Raw genomic sequence first — 12,410 nt, 5'->3', positions numbered from 1 at the left:
AACCCCCAGCACGTATGCTGGAACATGGCATGTGGGGCCATTTTCCTCAGCATGTTACAGCCAGCCTGGCTCTGGGCAGCTGGTGTTGCCCATAGAGCCCAGGCAGTTCCTAGCAGGTGGCCAGGAGGCTGCAATCAGCCCAGGTTCTGTGGCAGGCAGAAGCTGCCAGAGCCTGGGCCAGCTGTGGCAGGCAGCTGGGAGACTGCAAACAGCTGCACTAGGGTCTGGAGCCTCAGTCTCACTCCATAGCAGTAGTAGCTGCACATGCATGCTCTGGGGCAGACAGTGGGGGAAGAAGCTGGGGGAAGTGCAGCCTAAAGGAAAAAGTGGCCCCAGATGTGTGAGCTTGAGGATTGACAACAAACAGATTCAGCCTGCTGCTGGGCTGAGCTATGCCCCCTGCCTGCCTGGCAGTGGGATGCATGTGGCATTGCATTGCTCCCAAAGCAGCTGCAGCAGGGCTTGGGGTGCAATACTTAGCATGCAGCGGCAGCCACCTGTGCCAACCACAGATCCACCAAGGTTCGTGCAGCAGCAGGAGCCCCCCTGCATGCCTGGACCAGCTGCCAGGCTCCAATCCTCCCACCACCTGGCCTGAGCTGAGGCCCCACTCACTCCTGGCCCTGCCCCACTCCCTCCATCACCGCAGGAGCTTCGATCCGTCTCCCCTGGACCCTATCTCTTCCCCACAAACCTGCCGGGCGGGGGGGGGGTGACATGCAGTAGACCCTGGGTTGCACTTTAATTCAAAAAGTGATCTCACGCTTAAAAAAGTTGGAGGCCACTGATCTAGAAGATCCCATTAAATATCTCTGTGGTGTTTAGTTTAAGTTCTCAAACTGAATTTGTGTCTCTAGGGATAACATCCTTGTCACCAGCAGTATATGGAGATGAGAAATAACAGACCTGATTACCTACCCATCAGCCCGCTTGTCTCTCTGTAAGTTTGTGTACACAGAGTCTAGACCTTTCTGCCACCAAGTTCCTCCCTCTCTTGTCCTATACATAGGCTATATCCTGTTAGGCCGCAGCCTCAAACATGGAGTTTTGGCCTGTCCTATAAATATATCAATAAAACACAGTGTTCAACGGATACCTATATAGATATATAGTGGCGTTTAATTTTAATAGCAGATTTTGGGGTTTTTAATCAGGGAATTTGTGATTTTTAAACAGAGAAAGCCAAGATCCCCGATGCTGATACTTTCCATTTTATTTACAATTTCCTACTTAGTCTGTAACATTTTTTGCTTTTTTTGATGGCTGCTGAGCACTGAGCTGATGTATTTAGCGGACTGTCCATAGTGACTCTCTTTCCTGTGTGGTAATAGCTAATGTAAAGCCCATTGTAGTGTAGGTATAGCTAGGGTTATTTTTGCCCAGGTCCATCACTCTGCACTTTTCTACATGGAACTGCATGTGCCATTTAATTGCCCATTCACTCAATCATGCCTGATCCTTCGATAGTTCCTCACAGTCCATTGTGGTCTTTACCACTTCAAATAATTTTGTGTCGTCAGCAAATCTGGCCACCTCACTTCTCACCCTGTTTTCCAGCTATTCCTCAAAATTAGCTATTCCTCAAATGAGTAGAGTCCCATGACTATTCATAAGAGTAAGTATTCAGCATATTTAGTAAGTATTTCAAAATCCCTTCCATTACCTTTAAATTACAGTTCTTTACTCACCCTTGCCTATATTTTGGTTAACTTAGCTATTAGCTCCTCAGGGAAATGACTTTTCTCCATATATGTCTGCAAAGAACCAAGCTCACCAAAGGTGCAATATTAATAGTAAATAAGTCCATGATAAATGAGATACAATAGGACTACCAAGGCCTAAAGCATCCTGAAGAAGTGCTTTACATAAAATATTAGTTTCTCTTCTTTTATTAGTGCTTTATGCATGGAGAAATTGCCAATAAAACAAAGATAATTACTGCAGCTTCCTGTAACTTTGGCATTTCATTCTCATTAGGGTTGATGCTGGAAATCTTTTCTAATGATAAGGGATGAGCTGCCTATCCTATACACTTCACTCCTTTGGGTCATCCTAAGCAATGCCAGAGGTCTTGCATACGTTGTGTAAATAAAGACGAATTTCTTCTTCAAGTATTGGCTGAAAGATAAATGTAGATCTTAAAAATGTAGATGAGCAAAAACAAATTACTGCACCAAAGTACACGGTATAGATTTGCCCATGGAGCAAATGCTCCTTCAGGTAATAAGCATAAAAGCATAGTTTAAAAGTGTATTCCCTAGACACTATTTTATACTAGGCTCCAACACTAAAACCTTTGGGATCAAACCTCAGCTAAAGGAATACACCTCAGAAACAAGATCCAGGTGAACCAAACAATGAACTTGGTGAGCAAACTGCTGAACATTACAAGGGTACAGTGCAGCTGTATTCCTTTAATTGCTCTCCAGTGGTTTACTGTAGCCGTATAAAACAGTGCAAAGGGGATTCAACTTTTTCACATGCTTTCTCTGTTCTTAAGCCAAGGAATGATTGTCTGCAAGGGGGCAGATGATGGTGCTGAGAACTCCTCAGAATTGATTTATTCAGCTTTTCATCTCTAATCTAATCAAAATCTGTAGTGGTGCCATCTTTTTTCATTCTCCTTCCCAAACATATATAATTTATAAATAAAAGATAAAAACAAAGGGGAAACAAGCAAAACAAGCTGAAAAAAGGGAGTGTCTGATCCCTCATCTACAGGCTGCATTCCCTTTCTCTTGCTTCATTTACATCCTCCCACAAGTGGTGGCTGGTGCTTATTTTAGGGACCTGGACAAATGACATCTGGTCTGCACCTCCTTTCTCCCTAGATTGTCTCCTTCCCAGCCATGAACTGGTGCCCAATTTAAGTACCAGGACATCCTGCCTACACCCACATTCCCCCACCTTAGAAAATAATTATTCCTTACAGAAGACTCACAGCGAAGATGGGCTAGTGGTTAGGATCCTAACCTGGGACTCATATTCAGTTCCCTGTTCTGCCACAGACATTCTGTGGCCTTTAATAACTCCGTGCCTCAGTTTTCTATCTGTAACATGGGGATAATAATATATACCTCCAGGTGAGGATCAATACATTAAGGACTGTGAGCTACTCAGGTACTGCGGTAATAGGAGCTGTCTAAATAGATATGCTCTCCTAAATACAATCAGTTAAGTAAACAGTTTGGGGGTCCTTCCCTCCTATCAAATAAGTGTTAAATGCCCCCCAGCTCCTTCCTCCTCCCCCCTCCCCCCAGAGCACTGAAAATGTACAGACAACTCCCATCTTACAGGCTTCCTACCTGCTGCCTCTCTTAAATAGCTGGCTAGCCATCTCCTTGCTCTCCTTGTCTCTGCATTCTCCTCTCTAGGCTGCTGGTGCTGCTCCAGTGGTGGAAGGTGATGTCTGCATGGAGTCTAAGCCTAGGCTCAGGCAACTTGAATCGAATCTTTATTAGCCTCAAAGCTGAAATGGGAATGCCCTGGCCTCTGCTCTGCTCTATCACGCTGTGGAGGGAGGAGCTCCCACCGGGAAAGAAAGCAGCAGCTCCACCTCTCCCTCTCACAGCTTCACTCTGTGGCCTTGCTGGTACCAGAAGGTGCCAGCCCAGTAGTATACTACTCCACCCCTCTCACCTGCTAAACTCTACCCTGATACCCCAGGAGTCTACAAGCTGCCAGCTACTTCTCACTCTATGCTTTTCTGTATGCTCTTAGGGAGCATGCAGGAAAGAGAATCAGCCCTGCAGATGCTTTTCTCAAAGCCCTCAGTTCCCAGATACAAAGGGTCCCATGGGAATGTCAGCTTTCATTTGATAGACAGGATACATTTCTAGTCTTTGCAGTTGTAGATGAAGTTTTAAAATGTGCCTGGAGTGACTCCCTCAGTACTTAGGACTCAGAAGGTATATAAAAAAAGAACCCCAAGTGTTCTTATCTCACAAATTTTAAACCAATCTCATGATTCAGTATGTATGGCGGGGGGTCAGCCCTACCTTATGATTTTGGAGCTCTTGGGCTTGGGAGTACTTCACCTGCCACAAATATTTACTGGTTGTTTAAAGAAAGAAAAAGAGAAGACATTGAAAAAGACAGTGGGAGTATAAGCTCCATAGCATCTCATTACTAATAACCATTGTTTCAAAACAAGGTTAGTAGCATTCTTTCCTCATGCTAGCCGCCTAGCTTATTTTGCAAGAATTAGATGCAAGGCCCTGGCCTCCTCACATGTCTAATATGCCCTTTAATAAATGAAGAGTTTATTAATTAAGCTAGGAAGTTAATTTGAATTTTTATTAATATTATTTCTATTTTAGCATTCACTACACAAGTTTACATGGATGTAGTTAACAGAGAGAGACAGTAAATGTTCTTAACACTATGAGTCATTGTAGTTCACATTATTGCTCATTTTATTGTCACACATCATATGGTAACTGAATGCCTCTTCAAATTTGTCCTTATAAGTAAGACCAAAGTTGGAGAACGGTACAGAATATTAATCCCAGAAAAACTCAATCTTTTTACAAGAACAAAACAACATACATGTTTTTAAAATGTGCTTTTGCTTATTTAATCATTTTAGCACCTTTAGACTGTTTGGCACTGAGCACACATGTGAGATGCACCAAAAATTTAACATATTTCGTCTATGAAGACTATATTCTACAGCAAGGGTGTCAAACATACTGCTTGTGGGCTAGATCCAGTCTGTGGAGTCTGATGGGCTACTACTGGCAGTACAGTGGAGCAGAAGTTGGGTCCCAGGACCCCAGTGAACATGGCTATCAGCTGCAGCTGCCTAGCTCCATGCCACCGCCTGAACAGAACTCTATGCAGCCATGTGCCCCCAGCTCCACGCTGCAACACAGGCAGAGCTCACACCACCAGGCACAGAGCTGGGGGAGAGAGGGGGGGTGTGGAGCCACGTCTGGGCAGCAGTGTGGAACTCTGGCCAGTTAGCAGTGCTAGGGGTGAGCAGCAGTGTGGAGAGGAGGTCGTGCGGCTGCATGGAGCTATGTTTTGAGCCACGGGGCTGCTGCTTATAGTCATGTTCATGTCTGTACCACTTCACATACCTGGTTCCAGCTCCATGACACTGCCCAAACACAGCTCCATGCAGCTACATGCCCCTGCCTCAGTGCCAGGCTCCCGCATGTCCCAATGCATGCTCCCAGCTCTATGTTGCATGAATTCAGCTCTGTGTAGCCATGTGCCCCCAGACCCACACTGCCACCCAAACATGGACCTGTGGATCTGGCCCAGGAGGAGCCCCTGCAATCTAGATCCAGTCAAGGGACCAGGGTGAGTTTGACACCTCTGCTCTACAACATCCTTTTTAGACTGGCAGTCTCTCATCAGATTCAAGGCACTCCTTGGAAAATGCCACGTCTTTCTTTTCACCCATTTTTTCACTACAGAAAAATAAAGTGCAATTTTTCTGTTACAAAAAACGGTCAGGAAGATTACAACAAGTCAGACATACAAAAATCTAGAACTCTTGGTTCCAAAATGATACCGTTTATTAGACCAACTGGGAAATTGCAAGAAAACTGTCCTTTTCTGCAAGCTTTCAGGATCGAAGTCCCTTCGTCAGGCTCTGGGAAAAGTATAGATGGTACAAGATGGTAAAAAGTCCCCATAGGTAGGAAATACACTTCATTTTTCCACAGAGGGAGCTGAAGACGGAAGGCTGTTCCTCTGGGTCCATAAGAGTGTCTTTGTGAGCTGTGCTGAGTAGCTCTTTGATATGTAGATCAGGTAGAATTCCTTCCCTGGAAGTGTCAGATGGCAGGCAGGGAGGTAAGAAATCTTTCTTGTTGTTCTGCAATGAAGTTTAAAATCCAAAATTGGCTAAAATTCGGCATCTTCCATGTTTCAGGGGTCTTGCAGCTTCCCAGTTGGTCTAATAAAAGGTATCAATTTGGAACCAAGAGTTCTAGTTTTTTGCATGTCTTCTTGTCTCTGACCAACATGGCTACCAAGTACACCCCTGCATCAAGAATATTCTTGATACTATGGAGCCTGATTTGAAATCTTTGAGTTTATCTTAACAGTGCTAACATTGTGCTGAACGCTGCAGCACTCTTGGAAGTTCTCAAGGCACCCCAGGGTGCCACAGCATCCTAGCTGAGCCTGTTCTACAGACTCCAGCTCTTACCTGCATGCAGAGCAGGGAGATATAGGCAGTGGTTTGGCAGAGCCAGTAGATTGTTGTGAATTTTAGAGCCACTAACACAGGGGTGGGCCAGATATGGCCCACCAGGCCATTCTATCCGGCCCATGGGGCTCCTAAAAAATGTAGAAAATTAATATTTATCTGCCCTGTGCTGCCTGTCATTCAGCCCTCAATGGAGTGCTAGAACTCAGTAAGCGACCCTCTGCCCCAAATAATTGCCTGGCCCTGCACTAAGAGGTGTAGAGGAAAGATTCTATAAACTGGTACCAAAGACAGTCACTGACAGTGTGTCCTGGGTCTCTGTAATCTTTACTTGCTGTCAGAAACCAGATTACATACAAACCCGAAAGACCACAAAGACCCATTCTTGCACACAAGGCTATGAGATTTAGGAAGAGAGAAAGGCAAGCTCTCCAACCCAGCCATAACCACCTCTGTGGCTGAACAAAGTTAGCAGCCAAAAATACAGAGAAGGCCCTGACAAAACCACTAAAATGAATCCAGATGGCACTACAGAGTGAGCATGGACAAGTAAGTGATAATGGAGCCAAATGTAGATGCACAGCAACAGCAGTCTGCATCATTACACAGCTGCAACATCATATGCTCTACAAAGGGCTTGGTAAAATTCTGCTAACCTCCAAAATTCAATTCCCAACACTCTGAGGGATGTCTACCCTCGATAAGAAACTTTGTGGCTTCCAGAGTACATAAGCAATCAGAGAAGAAGCAAATACACACCCTGCTCTATGCAACAGGACCTGCAGCATTTATCCTTTCTAGCAGCCTCTCAGCTGCTCAAATGAAACAGTTCAGCACAATTAACAAGACCTTACTAGTATTTCATATTATATAGCAACATGATATATATGCTCACATAACAGCCACCCCACAACCAGAACCATTACAATCATTTGCTCTTTCAGACAGGTTATAACAGGAAGAACAGCTATTTTTAACTCTGGAAAATACATCTTCATATGTTTGATTATTTCTCAAGATCTACAGAAACTATCAGCTTCTTCAAATGGCATGAAGTGCTCTGATTGAGGGGATGAAACTCACCTCCACTTATTTTGAGTCTCCCTGAGCATCTGACATTGGTCTTCATTTTTTTTGCTCCGGGGCTTTAAGAAGTTTTCAGATTAGCAATTTCACTAACATCACACACAGCCTCATGCTGTTCCAGAACAATGGTAAAGCAGAAGAAAAAACAATAAAATAACGTATTTCTAAATCCTCAGACCCCCATTTTTCCCTGCCAGCACCCTGGTCAACTCTTCCAGCAAACAGATTCAGCCCTGGGGGACTGCTGATGTTCACGTAAGATGAAGTTCTCTATCCCAAATTCATCCTCGTTGGCCTGACTGTTCAGGTCTGCAAAAGAAGGAAAATCACTAACAAAAAACAAAGTCACCAGATAGACACTATGGTACCCAAAGTCTAATTCTTGAGAGCTATGAATCCAGGTGATCATATCTAGGTGAAAGATTCTCAAAAAAAAGGAATGGTGCAGGTATATGCCAGAATCTCTTGGCCCTGCTTTATTAGTGTCAGTGGGAATCATGCAGAGGGACCAGAATCATTTATCAGAATACCACATCACTACCCTGACACTTTACCAGTGCACTACATCTGGTGTGTCCATGCAAAAATGATCAATTAAGCCTCCACATGCTCTCTTAGCATCTGAAGAAGGCTGAATTCCTGCATTCCTGAAATAGTGCTGAAAGTCTTGAGAATCTAAGAAAGTCAAGGAAGTAATAAACAAATGTTTTAGAAGGGTGAAATACATTCTAATATCAGCCTTAAGATTCAGGCAGTCTATGCTACTCTTCACAGAGTCAGTTATTCGATTTTGTGTCCATATTTCATTCCTGTTATGCATTTTTCCTTAGCATTTTCCTTAGCTTGAGCAAGGGGCTCATAACCCTTTCTGTTTTAGCAAGGACATGGTGTTGTGAATTTCAGAGGCACTGCTCAGGGAGACCACTATGAGGCATACAGAAAAGAAGAAGAGTTTGTATAAATGAGAAAGAGAGTTTGGCTATACCTCAGACACCATGTGCTGGGCCTCTGTGATCTCCACAGTAGGGCCTTCAAGTGCAGCACTGCTCCCCCTCACAAATCCACAATACAGAGGAACCCAATGAAGTCCCTGCACCAGCTGCCCAGCCCGTACCATCCCCAGCCCAGCAAACAAAACTATTCAACTAATGGCATCTGAGGAACACTGTGGCCACACGCAATTTGACCTTAAAGGTAATTAATTGTTAATGATTAATGATAAATGATTATTGTTAATGATAGTTATTAATAATGATGTCTGATTCTTCATGTCATTATTAGTAGTAATAATAATAGTAGTCATGTTTGTATTAAAGTAGCAACTGCGCACCCCAAATGAGACAGTCCCCTGGCCTGAATACCTTACAATGTAAATAGGTAAGGCAAGCGCCACGAGAAAGGAAATTTTTCTACAAGCAGGGAACTGAGGCAGAAAGACATTAAGTGATTTGCCAGAGGTCACTCAGGAAGTCTGTGGCTGAACCAGGAATTTAACCCAGATCCTAGCCCACTGCCTTCACCACAACAAATGTCCTCTAACCATTAGAGCATATGGTACGCAGGAGATTCAGTTGAAATTTGAAGTAAAACTCTGCCTCAATAATTTATCAATATAGATACCTTGTGATATATTAAGCTTATTTTTAGCCTTTGCATAGGAGAAAAGGAAATATCTACAAACATACCAGTACTTATAACTGGAGCACACACTCGGCTACGTGAGCCTTGGTTATCCGAATGACAACTTTGGTTTAGTAACTTGCAACTAAACCATTCATTGCCTTTAGTACTGCCGCTTTATCTTAAGTTTGCTACAGACCTGTAACTTCAGACTGCTGGTATTGGATATAGTTTTCTTTTTAAGTTTTATTTAATACAAGGTTATAACTCTTAAGAGTAGCGATACGTAGTCATTTGTTAGCATATAACTCTAATATAACTTAAGGGTTATATAGTAACTTGTAATAAATTTAGCTTTTGAATCAGCTTTTCCAGTCCAGAGGCACTTTCCAAAGGGGTGCAGATAACTAAGTTACTGCAGAGTTACAGGTCAACTTCAGACGTGCTTGAGAATCCAGCAGGAGCCTCCGCCTCTTAGAAAAGCTGCCCCCGAGCTGCAAGTCACGTCAGTCCTAAGGCCGCTGCCACCCTTGGGGCACCCACCCAAGATGTTTTTCAACCTTTTAAGTAGCAAGTACCCCCTAACATTTTAATAAGTACCCCAACACTCAATTTTCCAGGGGATTTCATCTTTACAGATGAATGTGTACCATATGTTGGAAGAGGGGCTGGGTATATAAGGCCGTGATATGACAGATGTCTGATCTGGTGTGGGTAGGGTGCCCCCTTTTATACCAGGGGTGCACAATTCAAGTACGTACCTGGGGTAGAAGTGATGTTGGCCAGCTAGGAGGGCTGAAGAACCCAGTGCTGTGGAAAGCATAGCACGCCAAATTATTACTGGGGAATTTTTTTGCCTAGTTTTGAGGAATTTAAAATGTTGCGCAATGCTGGTGCACCAAATTTTTTTCCATAGTTCTGAGAGGAGGAAGGGGCGAGAGACAGAAGAAAAGAGGATGAGCGGGAGCATGTTGGGGTACCTGCGTACCCCCGGCCTGTGTCTTGCACACCCCCCCGGGTACACGTACCACAGGTTGAGAAACTACGCTGTAACAACCCTCCCAACTCCCCTCAACCACAGAGGCCCAGTTGTGTAATGCTGGCCCACATTTTCCACCTTTAAACTGTTCCCACCTCACCCTCAAGCCCTTCCGTCTTTGATTTTATCCCTGCAAACCAAATGGCCTAGAAACGGCCGGCGGGACACCCCAGGGAAGCCCGTGGCAGCTCCTGGTCTGTGGGGGGTGCCCTGGCGTCTCCGGGCCCCGTGTTCCCCGACTCCAGTTTCAGCGCCCCGCAAGCAGCCCGGCGGCTGGCTCCGGCTCCTCCCGCGCGGGGCCCCAGGGCAGGAAGCGGAGGAAGGAGCGGGCGGCTCCGTGCGGCGCCCCGGCCCCGCCGCCTACCTGATCCTGTCCCTCTCGGCCCTGCGCAGCGCCGAGTCCCGCCTCAGCACGTGCAGGACGGCGCGGGCCTCCTCCCGGCTCAAGAAGCTGAGGTCCAGCCCGCCCCGCGCCGCCGCCGCGCTCATGCCGCCCCCGGCGCCCCGCGGCCTCCCCGCCGCGGCTCCTGCGCTCGGCTCCGGTCGGGGGGAGCGGCGGGGAGGCCGGGCCGGGCCGGGCCGGGCCGGGCCGGGCCGGGGCGGGGCGGGCTGTGCAGCGCGGGGAGCTCTGCCCGCGGCGGGCCAGGTGTTTGCCGCGTGGCCAGGGCGAAGGGCGCGCAGCGGCTGGAGGGCCGAGGCAGACCCCGCCCGGGGGGTTGCTTTGCTTCTCTCCCGGGACAAACCCCAGGCGGGGAGGGAGCCGCTGTGCGGGCCGGCGATCCGGGCACTGCGCTTCGCGACCCCCGCCCGGAGCTCCGCCTGGCCCCGCGCGGCTGGCGCAGGGCTCGTCTCCCGCCCGGGCCCCCGGCGCCCCGCCCCACTCAGTCCTCCGCAGCCTGACAGGGGCCGTGTCTCAACCCCTGGGGCGCAAGAATGTAGGAAAGGGTTACGAGAAAACTTTTAAAAGTGGATCAACACATTTGAAAAAAAGGGATTCTCCTTTCAAGGAGTAAAACGTGGGAAGCCGTGGGTTTCCCCTTGCAGGCTGGCAGAGTTCAAGACCTCGAGGGGCTGCTTGGGGCCCCGTGTCCCACACACCGGGGGACACTGGTCATCAGTGTTTACAAACGGGTATGAAAAAGGTTGAGGACCAGTGCCAAAGAGCATGGAGCTGGACTGCTCTCAGCGGTGGCACATAACCGGGAGCGACGGTCTTGCGTTGCAGCCAGGGAAGCAAGGTCAGAGCTGAGGAAAAACTGTCACTAGGAGGGTAGTAAAGCACTGGAACAGGTTACCCAGGGAGGAAGGAGCGTCTGCCCCTGGAGAGTCTCAAGACCTGGCTAGACAAAGCCTTGGCTGGGATGATCTAGTTGGGGCTGGTGCTGCTCTGAGCTGGGGGTTGGATTAGATCTGACCTCCTGAGGTCCCATCCTACCTTCACTTTCTATAATTCAATGAGGCCCCTTTCCTCCAAGAATGGGTCCAATCCCTTTTCGAAGCTGGCTAAACTGTCAGCCTCTGCAGCCTCTGGTGGCAACAAATGCCACACTTGAATGATGCTGCGTGCCTTTTGTTCCTTTTAAATTTACTGCATACAGGATTCATTTTCTGAATGCAGATGCGTAAGTCCCAGGAGGTTTGATTAGTGGCTGTGTGTGATTTTGGGGAGGTGGACCTCATGTGGTCTTCTGTTCAGGGCCAACAGCCTGGACTGCCTGAACTTGTCTGACTGGAGATGATCCTGGTTCTGTCACCTGCTGTGTGCCTTTCAAGCACTGCTCCATGCCTCTGTTTCCCCTCAAACTTCGGGTGTTTTAAACTGAAAACTCATCACGGAAGGGTCTGTGTTTGTGCTGTGCCCAGTGCAATGGACCCAGGTGCCACCCACTACCATATTAAAATATGATCCTCTGCACCTGTGCAAAGTACATATCAAATCCACCTAAATCTGGTTTTTCCACTTACCAGGAAACTAAGTGGACATTTTACACTCCCTTTGCATGGGTGTGAATCATTTCACAAGGAAAGCAGTGAGAATAGAGCTTGTTAATTGCTAAATATTAACAACCCAGGAGTAGTTTTTGCCCTGTACTTATTTGTGATGAGTCTTAATGTAAATAGAAATATTGGAAACAATACGGCTGATACTGTATGTGTCAAGATAACAGTATACTACTCAATATTTCAAAGGGAAAAATACCTAGGCATTTAACCAGGGCTAAAATGCAGGTGTGGTCATAGCTACCATGAAGAGGAAGTGTGGATGTAATTTCTGTCATCACTTTTTATCAGGAAAGATGCATGCATTAAAACCTCAAAGAAGGTGGGTGCCTGGGAGAGAGCAGCATGTGAGTGGAGCGGGAGCTGTGATGCACTTAGTTTGAAATCACCTACTGCAGTATATTGAAATAGAGCTGTTTGCCTGGCCTAAAGTAGCAACTCTTTTTCCTGATAGCAAGAGAGAAAATGCCAAGCCCACATCTATGTTTACAACTGATGAAA

General features: G+C 46.6%; 1 protein-coding gene across 4 annotated transcripts in view; it reads right to left on the bottom strand.

Annotated features, from left to right (window-relative positions):
• EXPH5 (exophilin 5) overlaps window positions 1-10,738 on the bottom strand; it is a 47,224-nt gene extending 36,486 nt beyond the window's left edge. For 2 of the 4 annotated variants that reach the window (XM_090029519.1, XM_090029535.1), the window contains exon 1: window positions 10,273-10,738. In XM_090029519.1, coding sequence (XP_089885645.1) covers window positions 10,273-10,397 — 125 coding nt within the window. In that variant the 5' untranslated portion in view covers window positions 10,398-10,738. The other 2 variants (XM_090029526.1, XM_090029515.1) reach the window with 2 other exon arrangements.
• Window positions 10,739-12,410: the final 1,672 nt, after the last annotated feature.

This window comes from Crocodylus siamensis, chromosome 1 (genome assembly GCF_052110815.1).
Source record: "Crocodylus siamensis isolate JL-2025a chromosome 1, ASM5211081v1, whole genome shotgun sequence".
Classification (NCBI taxonomy): Eukaryota; Metazoa; Chordata; order Crocodylia; family Crocodylidae; genus Crocodylus; species Crocodylus siamensis.
The sequence above is the reverse complement of the archived record's forward strand: the minus strand, read 5'-3'. Positions and strand labels throughout refer to the sequence as shown.